Source organism: Myotis brandtii, unplaced genomic scaffold (genome assembly GCF_000412655.1).
Source record: "Myotis brandtii unplaced genomic scaffold, ASM41265v1 scaffold1162, whole genome shotgun sequence".
Lineage (NCBI taxonomy): Eukaryota > Metazoa > Chordata > Mammalia > Chiroptera > Vespertilionidae > Myotis > Myotis brandtii.
In genome coordinates, this window is record NW_005354021.1 from 328,970 (window position 1) to 339,606 (window position 10,637).

Genomic DNA, 10,637 nt, shown 5'->3' on the forward strand with positions numbered 1-10,637 from the left:
AAAATGGTTGTCTTACCAGGGGCTGTTGGTTTTTCACCAAACAAACAATCCTCATTGCTTCCTCACCCTCGGGGATGTTGTCCGGCAGTGGGGGCAGAAGGGGCTCAAAATCTTTCTGAGCCACAGTGTCATGGGCACTGAGCAAGGCCTGGGGACAGGGAAGGACAAGGTGAACAGACGTCACACATGGGCATAGCCATCTAGGAGACAGTGACTTGATACTATGCAAGACACAATGACAGCCATCAACACACACATGCCAGGTGCAATTCTAAGCATTTTATAAAGTGGATGGGCTCAGTCTTCAAGATACTCTGTGAGACAGGAACACTTATTGTCCCCATTTTACAGGTAAACAAGCAAGACACAGAGAGGTTAAGCAATACTTAATATATTCTTTCATCTCTGTTCAAATGTATTATTCTGTCACTTTCTCATTTCCTGGAAACCCATGTCATCCATGGTGCTCCTATGACCTTCAACTAAAAACAACTTTTCTAATATTTTCCCTAATGAAGGCAGAATAGGGGGATGGGGAGGCAGTAATCAAAACACCTTACTTGCTTAACCTGTCACCAAAATTTCATGTGGAACAGGATGAGAAAAAGTAGTTCCCTGGTTTAAGGTATGATAAAAAGTTCCTTCTAACGACCCACTATGTTAAACTTTCCATTCCACGGGGTAGAGAAGCAGTCCTACAGCCCTGCCTAGGTATGTGGGGCAGAGCTTCATTGGAACTCAGAGAAAATTCTCTAGGGTTATCTTGTGAACTAAAATTTTTGACTCATAAATTCCATTGCTCCAAATGCAGACATTCTCTTGAAGTTCCCATGTGCTGATAAATTGACCCCAAAATCTGACTTTTCTTCTGCCATCAAATGTTTTCCATATACCCTCTGTCCCCATAGAGCTAATCATCACTATGCTGTGGTTCCTACATACCTTCACACACTTTATCCAAAACTTAAAATATTCCCAAGATGGAAAGGAAGGATGCTATCTTGGTTGTGCCGGAATTTTAGAGGCTTTGCAGGGAGGGAAATAAGACACCATGGAAAGTTCTGGATGTCTCCTCATAAATACGTCAGGCTTGGCTCATGACTGACGCATTGAGCCGCTCATATCTGACTCCTACATGTTTTGATACAAACGGCAGGTCACCCAGGTACGGCAATAGGACATGTATTCAGAGAGCACATTTTCCAGCACATTCTTTCCTTCCCCCACTTTGTCTATGTGCCAGGTGGGCACGTCTTGTCCATTTAGCAAGCACTTGCCTTAAAGTGCGGAGCCTGGAGGATTTGTCTCAGCTCCTGGATCTCGGGGGAGCCAGGGGCTGCCTGTAACATCTCCACCACCTGGTTGATGACAAGCATACATTGTGAAATTGTTTAATGTGGGAGACAGCCGGCCAGTTTCCTCCCTTCTAGTGAAGCTCAATGAGAAACCCTCGGTGGATGCATAATCATCCATCAGACTTCCCCATGAGCGCCTTTGATTTCTTTAAAGAAGCCCTGTGAGTAAAGGGCATCCCATTCAAGCTCCACTGTTCTGTGGACTACAAGCCACCTCACCTCATGGGACAGCGCCTGTGCCTGGGAGGTGACAGGAAGGAGTTTCTTCCCTTTAAATTCCTGGAGGCAGTCATAAACCTGCAGAGGGCGGCGGTGTGAGAAGGGCGTGTCCATCACAGACCTGCTGACATCCTGGGGGTCAGCAGCTCCAAGGGAAGGGACAGCCTGGGAGCCGCACAGCAGCTGGGCAGCCGTGTTGGCCTCTGATAAGGGGTCTCCGGTTGTCAAGGAGAAGTGACGCCAAGCTGGGTGGTTCTAACGCTCCAAAGGCTCCCCTCCTGGTTGCCATGGGAAAGTGACCTTCCCTAACTGGTTTCACTGAAAAAGACTCAAACTTTTACTCTTGTTAAACCAAGAAAGAGAGGGGTTTCTAGGACTGAGACCAATGACGACTTGGGGCCAGACCCCCGCAAGGCCCTGGGCTGGGCAGCTGGGCAGATGTGAGCTCTGGGATCAGGGTTTGCCCGAGAACGTGAACAAAAGGCCGGGCACACAGATGCTTATTTGCACTCCACTCTTATCTTTTGTTTGTTTTCTCCTCCTTCCCTAATTCTCCAGGAAAATTCATTCATAAAAATTTCGACTTCGTCTCTGCTGACCCTTAGGAGTTTTTTCCAACCAGGACCTAGGGTTGGGCCGAGTCCACCAAGGCCACCCTGGCTCCAGTGCAGCCCTTCGTCTCATTGTAGACACATCGTTTCTCTCACGGATGCAGAACCGAGACCAAGAGGCCGGTGCAGCCCAATCTCCTCCCTCCAGAGCTGGAAGCTGCACTTCCTGCCCTGCCTCAGGGCCAGTGCTCACTGTCCCAGACCCACTAGGCTGATGCACTGAGGCAGGAGCGTCAAGCACAGACGCTCAGTGTGAGAAGGGCAGCGCCTTCAGTGACACACAGCAACTCCAGGAGGAAAAGCACCCGGCAGCAACCAGGTGGGGCTTCCCCAGCTTTCCTGAGATATAAGTGATAGATAACACTGTGTAAGCCTAAGATATAAACGTGGCTGCTTTGTGATCCCAGGGCCCTCGGGGAGAAAAGAAAGGAGCTGCCATACTCCTTACCATCTAAGTTAGTTCCTTCCTAAACTAAGAGGTTTGTTAGTTCTCTCTGAGAACTTCCCTCTAAGAACTTTTTCAGCCAGCGTGGCTCAGTGGTTGAGCATCGACCTATGAACCAGGAGGTCACGGTTCAATTCCCGGTCAGGGCACATCCCCAGTGTGGGGTGTGCAGGAGGCAGCCGGTCAATGATTCTCTCTCATCATTGATATGTCTCTCTCTCCCTCTCCCTTCCTCTCTGAAATCAATAAAAATACATTTAACACATTTAAAAGAGAACGTTTTTCCAAGTTGGAATTTCCTGCCAGGGACACGCGGCCCTGCTGGGTAGGCGGTTTCTGCCCCCAGGATAGGCCAAGGCTTCTGAGCGTCAGGGCGCACCTTTAGCAGAGCCTGCAGCCACGGGGAGTGGAGGAGGTCGTACAGGAGACACAGTCCGCTCACATCTCGGCTGTAGAACAGATTCAGCTCTTGCAGCACAAGCCTCAGGATTTGGGAGAGACCTGGGAAAGGCAGAGGGCAGAGTCAGGGTGACAGGCAGGTGGAGGAGGCAAGAAGGCGGTGTGCATGTGAAGGACAAGTCAGCTGGGACGTGCCACGGGGGCTCAGATGGCACCGAGGGGTAGCGATGACACTGGATTTAAGGCCAGAAGATCTGCCTTCAGGCCCTATTCTGTCACTTGCTCAGAAAGTCACCGAACTACCTGGGACCCAGGTTCCTGTGGCAAAAAGAGAGTATGTTAGCTCTCCCATAGGGTTGCTGCCAACGCCTGATGAAATAAGAGGTCATGGTACACAGATGGAAGATATTGTGAGAGCAATATTGCTTTTATTCTCCCCAATCTTACCAGCCTTTGGCTTATTCCAAAACAATCTAGTTGTTTTCTGGGTACTCCTTCCCTAATTCAAACAGAGATTCATTTGTCTACCCTCTCTGAAAATGCTTATTGAAAGTGTGATTGAAAAACTCTAACTCCCAATAAGTTTTTAATACACATCTCAGGATTCCACTGCTTAAAGGGGCTGGCCAGATTTTCGTGAATGCTCTGTTTTTTAGAAGTGTTTTCATAGAAATTCTATTTGATGCAGTGACATTTTGAATGTGAACAAGTTATGAAGCTCTAAGTTTAGGTAAGACATTGGGTCAATATCTTTCCTTCCTGCCCTGAAAATTACTTAGACTTATAACCAATACATGTGGTAGGACACTCAAAAGTGTACAGGACCCTTATAGGAATCGCAGTAAATCTATCAGAATTTTACCCATGTATTTGATCACATGTTCAGAGTGATGGTATCAGACCTCCCTAGCTTAGAAACAGGATCCGGGAGCCACATACCATCCTCGGGATTGGATGGCGTAGAACGCTTCAGGTCCTCCTTGTCGGGCGGGTCTGCGCCTTTGTCTGAGTGTATCATCCTCCCTCCAGAGCTCCCAGAGAGAATCCAGGCCTGGGGAGCAGGTCAATAGACAGCACACCGCTCACTCAACCACGCTGGCCACGTAGCTCTTGGCGCCCTGAAATACATTTTCAACAGCACTTACTGGGCGAGCCAGGCACTGTGCTACACACGGGGATCCTCAGCAAACACACAAAATTCTTGCATGGTGGTCCTCTCTGACCACCACTAGTTGCGCAGAAGAGAAAACTGCTATTTCATAAAACACTCCCTCTACGGCGCCCTTTGCCTAGTTGCTTTTACCATCACTCAGAGCTTAGAAGCCTCCCTGGCCTGACTGACTCAGGAGCCCTGTTCCCTCTCATTGTACCAGAGTCGTGTGTTACTGACCCACACTCTTAGAATTTACTTTCTATGTTGCTTTAGGCAGGTTTATTTATTTTTTAATTTTTTAAAATATGTTTTTATTGATTTCAGAGAGAGGGAGCGATAGAAACATCACTGATGAGAGAGAATCATTGATCGGCTGCCTCCTGCATGCCCCCTACTGGGATTCAGCCCACAACCCAGGCTTGTGCCCTCAGCAGAATCGAATGCGGGACCTCCTGGTTCATGGGTCGACGCTCAATCACTGAGCTACACCGGCTGGGCTGCTTTAGGTAGGTTTAATTTCAAGAAACAGAATCCCAAAACAATAGTGGCTTAACAGAACTTTATATCCTGCTCATGTAAACTTCCAGAGGCGGAGACAATCCCGGGCTGGTCGGGCAGCCTTGCTCCATGAAGTTCTCAGAGGGTTCTTTCCACTCAGCCCTCCACCACCCCGGGGGGGGTGTGCTCCTCACCCTCCTGCTCCAGGTGGTGGCTGGAGGCCAGCCGTCACATCTATAGTTCAGCCAGCAGGCCGGGGGAGGGGGGCTTGAGGAAATGAGGGCAGGGGAACATGCCCACGGCTTCGAGGAAGTTTCCCAGAAGGTGCCCTTCTAATGAAGAATCGCCTCATGCCCTGTGTAACCCTCAAATGTCCACTGCACTTTCATGTGGCTGGAAGAAAACCTCTATAACTATCTGAGCCTAGAACTCAACTTTTCTTTCTTTTTTTTCTTCTAATCAATAGACAAGCATTTATTTAAGGCCTATTTTATACCAAGTCAGTAATTGCCACAAGGGAATTTTTCAACTTTTCTTTACATATAGATACAAAGTACTTTTGCACAGTTTTAACATACACTGAATTTTCAGGAATGCTACTAAATGCAACTAAACCACGTAGACCAGAAAGCCCAGAACTGTACCTTTAGCTATTGAGAACGGAGAGAAGGGCAGACAGGTGGATCCCCGGCATTGAGGACCACTCAGCAGGGTCTCTTACCTGCGAGACTGCAGACACGCAATGTTGCTGGTATCAAGGGAAAAGCTTTATCGGGAAATTAGCTGCTTTCAGCTGCCAGTCACCTCGCTGTTCCAGATTAAATCTCTGCACATCCTCTTTAATCCACAGACGCCTAACCATTCAATGACTCCCAAGCCTCCCCTGTCACAAATCTTAAGTAATCCTTACACTGAAGAGTTTAGCAATTTCTCTCATTTTAAACCTTCCTGTAGTATTTTCTCTCTCATTGTCAGCACATTGCTAATGGTTAAAGATTAATACTTGTGTTGAGTGTTTCAGGATAACAGACAACCCGAAACAGAAGATAGCACTTTATTTTAATGGAAGGGAAAACTGTGGAGGTACCTGAGAGGAAGCCTAGTAACCTTACTAATTGTCTCACGCTACGGTGAGAGAACAATGAAATCAGCAGCAGTTCCTTCTGGAAGGCCCCCTACCAAGCCACTGCTCTGAACTTCATGGTTCGCCCATCCTCTGTCTCAGATTGGAGCTACTTCTTTGTCTGAACATTTCATATTGCAGGGAGGGGGGAGAACTTTGAAAGCAGGCATCACAAAGCAACAACAACAAACAGGAGAAAGGGTACTGCTGACAGCAAGGCGAAGGGTAAAGACCAAATAGCAATTATAAGGTTTATCAGCCCCTTTATCCTAAATTAACATATGGCTCTCCACTGTAGATGAAAACCCAAGCTGGGAATGGGATACATTTGTGAATGTTTTATGAAAAGCACTTAATTTTATTAAAAGTTTTTATTTTCACACTAGCCAGTTTGGCTCAGTGGATAGAGCGTCGGCCTGTGGACCAAAGGGTCCCGGGTTTGATTCCGATCAGGGGCACATGCCTCGGCTGCAGGCTCCTCCCTGGCCCGGGCCTTGGTCAGGGAGCATGCAGGAGGCGACAAATCGATGTGTTTCTCTCCCATGGATATTTCTCTGTCTTTCCCTCTCTTCCACTCTCTCTAAAAATCAATGGAAAAACATCCTCAGGTGAGGATTAAAAAGTTTTTATTTCCAACTCTTTTCACTTTGGAACTTTTAATGCATGACCTGTATGAAATGACATCTCTGCAGCTGCAGGAGGAAAGCGCACTGGGAAGTTCCAGGTTCGAGACTCAGCTCTAATAGGAAGTGAACCACAGCCACTCCTTGTCTGTAAAACGGGAATCAGTAGGGTGAGCATTCATCAGGGTGAGAGGTCCTTGCAAATTGCTACAGACATTGGCCTGGAGACTTAGGGCTTTTCCCCCAAGAGAACTGAAATTTTATAATTTTAATATGCTATTTGAAAAGTATAAATACAGTAAGAAGAAACTAATGTAACAGGGTAGTTTCATTCATGACTCCAATAAAAGGATGAATTGTAACATGTTTTTTGTGTTTTGAAAGAATTAAGATGGCCTACCAGCATTTTAGAACTTCTCTGTGGGTCTCAAGTTCTTCTCTGTCCATTTCCACAATTATCCCAGTCTCTATCTCCTAGGGGGTCAAAGGCATTCAGTACAATTGCCTTTACAGGTCAAATGTGGAATTTACTTAAAAGTCCAAGCATTCCCTAATGGAAAGGAAAAGTGTTTAACATACACTGATCTTCCAGTACCGTCCCTCGGCAGCAAGCAGGCCCACGCGGGCAGAAAGCATAGGCTTCTTGAGAAGACACTACAACAAGGAGATGATTGACTAAGGCCTAATATTTCTAACCAGGATTTTAAATCCTCACTCCTCCCTTCCCTGAATCTGTTTAAGGGAGAGAGAAAAAACAAACACAAAACAAAAACAAAACAAACATAAAAACACAGTAACTATCAAAATATGCCTTTTATTCAAAGAAATAACAGACTTATTTTAAGACCCTTGTCCTCGGGTTAATAGGATCAGGTTAATTTGTCCTTTGCCACCAAAGGTGCTATAATAATAATTAAGTTTGTTTATTTTAAAGAGAGATGTCTGAGACCCTAGAGGAACCTCTGAGGCAGATGACAATGTGGGCACCAAAACACGAAGCCCGGCTTCTTTTAAAATTGTAGTCTGCCCTGTGTCATTTCTTTTGCAATCAAAACAACCTCATAAAGATGAATGTCTTTTATTATGAAAATTGCTGTTACATTACAGCCAACATTCCAAAACAGTATTTTAATAAACACTCGTCTTGATTATAAAGTAGAGCAAAAACCATGATCCTGTTTGTTAGCATCTGCTGTTTAACATAAATCAGGAGGACACTCCGTACGCTCCTCACGTGTGCAGATGAGATGAGGAAGAGCACCTATGTTATCCAAACAGCTACTAGTGTTACTTGTACAGTATAAACCCACCACTTACAACATAAAAAAAGCAAAACACTACGACGTTGAGGTGTCACAATACTTGTGAGATGGGAAAAGCCGAGCGCGTTTCCTTTTCCTTCCCCTGTGAGTCCCCTGTGAGGCACAGGGAAGCACAACACGAGGTCAGGGACGGACGCAGGCCTCCGCGTCCCCGTCTCCTAGTCTTTGCTCCACTGCAGCCTGCATGCAAAAGTCTTCGCCTCATTCCCAGGCCCCAGGCACAGCCTTTGCCTGTGGACAGGGGAGGATCGGCAGCAGCTCATTGTAAGGAAACCAAGGACAAGATTCCTATGTTCTTTTACTCAGGAGGCAGAATACTCCTATTTGGACACGATCCTTGTTTGGGGTTGGAATTTGTTGGTCATTATATTGAACCTCTCTCCTATGATGAATACCCTGGTGGAAAAGCTTAGAAAAAGTTAAAACTGCAGTTTAAAAGTTCCTCTTGCCCCTGTCTCAGCAAAGCAGCAGGATGCACCCAGGATTGCAAGGAACCTAGGAAGGCAGAGTGTGGTAACCGTCGTTTCGAGAACAATCTGCTCCTTGCAAAAGGGTCTGGGGTAACTGCAGGCAAACCAGAAACTCAAAAATGTCCATCGACTTCCTTCACTGAGAACCTTCCTGATGGTGTGGAGCAGCGTACCCTTCGCCGAAGGAGGGGATGTCCTCTTTCTTCAAACAGTAGTAGATGAGAGTTGGGGAGCTTAACATAGACCAGGGACTGGTCCAATCTGAATTCTACCTCCTCTTCGATCTTCCCTTTAAACTGTACAGTCTTTTCCTCTGGGCTCAGAGCTCTGATCATTAGTAAGGCTCAGAAATAACCAAAATAACAAAACATCCTAACTTCAAGTCCATTCTTTTTTGCCACTACAGGAAGGTGCCAGATGGTGCTATAACACTCTGTAGAGATAATCCAGTTGTTAGCTGTTACGCAACCTAGTTAAGCTTCTCACGCTGGATCTGGTAGTAACATGCCTGAAAAAAATAAAAACAATTTCAAAATTTACTTCGAAAGAAATTACATAAACATAGCAACGCACATGGGACTAAAGAAAGATTATCCCTTATTCATTCTGATGGCCCAATAAAATCAGTTGCTTTCATTTTCCCTGTTCTCTTCCAGTCTCTGATCCAATGTCTATATTGCCTAGCTATAATTAATAGAAATATAATTTTATGAATTTCCCTCTAATTAAAAAAAACACACAAAACTTTTTACAAGCTGTATAATATTCTTCACTAAGTAATACTATAATTTGCTAAGCCACTATTAATTGGACATTTAGAGAATGCTGCTCATTATAAGATACACAAATAACCATGATCAGAATCATCATGTTTGGTAAACATGCAGATTAAGCATCATTCCACACCTATGAGTCAGAATTTCTAGGAACATTTTTAAAAAGCATCCCTTGGTGATTCTGAAAGTATCCTGGCCTGGGAGTTACTCACACTACAAACAACACCTCATCCAAATAATACATAATGTTTCCCATTCTTTAATTATAAATCTCCAGGAGTAGGACTACTCAAACTCCACAAACATATTTGATGTTGTTGACATCAATGTTAATAACAGCTGTTTTCCAAAAGGGTGACTAATGTAAGTGTAATAATTCAGTTTCTTCCCTGGTGATATGTTTTGAGATGCTCTTCAATAACATAGGTAGTTAATAAGTCATTGGTGGTCAGTATTTTCCCCAGTTCCCACCACCCTTTTTCAGTTTATTTAATAAAAATGGTATTTCAGTTGAAAAGTTAAAAAATTAACCCAATGCAGAAATCTGACATTAAATTCTAGTTTCCCCCCTCATTTTAATGTCTGCCTTTCCTTCTTTCTCCCCTTTTCTATCTTTAACCCTAAAGCACTTGTAATTTGCAATACTGGTGATTCCACCTGATTCCACTCTCCTTCCAAAATTCTTAGTGAGCTATCCCATGACTTTACCATTTATTTATTTATTTATATTTTTAAAATATATTTTATTGATTTTTTACAGAGAGGACGGGAGAGGGATAGAGAGTTAGAAACATTGATGAGAGAGAAACATCGATCAGCTGCCTCCTGCACACTCCCTACTGGGTATGTGCCCGCAACCAAGGTACATGCCCTTGACCGGAATCGAACCTGGGACCCTTGAGTCCGCAGGCCGACGCTCTATCCACTGAGCCAAACTGGTTAGGGCGACTTTACCATTTATTAAGTAAACTTCCCGTTTCTATTTTTTTGTCTGATGTTTCCTTTTTATATGTGAAGTTTTCATTATAATGTCTATATGGGAGCTATCCCTTCCACTTAGTTGCCTATTCCTGTAACAGTGATATACTATCTTAATTATTATAATTCTGTAACATTTTACTAACTGGAAGAGTGGGCCTATTCTCCCTTTCTTTTTTCAGAAGAGTTTTTGTCATTTTCTTTCTGTTGTTCTTCCAATAAACTTCAGAATGATTCTACCACAGTCCAAGAAAAATTGAGGTGGGGGAAGCAAAATGACTTTCAACAATCCCTAGAGAGCCCAGATCAGAGAACCTCCTTTGAACCTACTGGCTACAGTAATACATGGGGGGAAAGAAGATGCAATTCTTATTCATTCTCTACATACTGCCTGCTGGTTTTACCTTAGTTCCACTAAACAGCTCGGATACTTTTTAGACACTATGAATCCTTCTGTTTCTTCTCTAGAATTACATTTATATAGATGCTCTACATTTATAAAACTTTGAATTATCAATTTATAGGGAGATTGGGTGATGAATAATTTGCTTTAATATTTTAGAGAATAATTGACTGATTGGTCAATCTCCTTAATATATTATCATATTTTAAAATATTAACAACTAGAGGCCTGGTGTACGAGATTCGTGCACTGGGGGACGGGG

The 10,637-nt window shown here is 44.4% G+C and overlaps 2 protein-coding genes across 14 annotated transcripts in view; both read right to left on the reverse strand.

Annotated features, from left to right (window-relative positions):
* The window catches only part of MPP4 (membrane protein, palmitoylated 4 (MAGUK p55 subfamily member 4)), a 33,980-nt gene extending 28,269 nt beyond the window's left edge, over positions 1 to 5,711 (reverse strand). For 2 of the 11 annotated variants that reach the window (XM_014528730.1, XM_014528727.1), the window contains exons 1-6: positions 5,402 to 5,710; positions 3,969 to 4,147; positions 3,010 to 3,131; positions 1,575 to 1,652; positions 1,278 to 1,358; positions 17 to 148 (exon numbers count right to left, since the gene is read on the reverse strand). In XM_014528730.1, the coding sequence (XP_014384216.1) occupies positions 17 to 148; positions 1,278 to 1,358; positions 1,575 to 1,652; positions 3,010 to 3,131; positions 3,969 to 4,047 (492 nt within the window). In that variant the 5' untranslated portion in view covers positions 4,048 to 4,147; positions 5,402 to 5,710. Of the gene's footprint in view, positions 1 to 16; positions 149 to 1,277; positions 1,359 to 1,574; positions 1,653 to 3,009; positions 3,132 to 3,968; positions 4,148 to 5,401 lie in introns of all 11 variants that reach the window. The other 9 variants (XM_014528718.1, XM_014528712.1, XM_014528745.1 and 6 more) reach the window with 8 other exon arrangements.
* A 1,509-nt stretch (positions 5,712 to 7,220) lies between these two features.
* ALS2 (amyotrophic lateral sclerosis 2 (juvenile)) overlaps positions 7,221 to 10,637 on the reverse strand; it is a 58,857-nt gene continuing 55,440 nt past the window's right edge. For all 3 annotated transcript variants that reach the window (XM_014528782.1, XM_005858229.2, XM_005858230.2), the window contains exon 34: positions 7,221 to 8,726. In XM_014528782.1, coding sequence (XP_014384268.1) covers positions 8,688 to 8,726 — 39 coding nt within the window. In that variant the 3' untranslated portion in view covers positions 7,221 to 8,687. The remainder of the gene's footprint in view (positions 8,727 to 10,637) is intronic.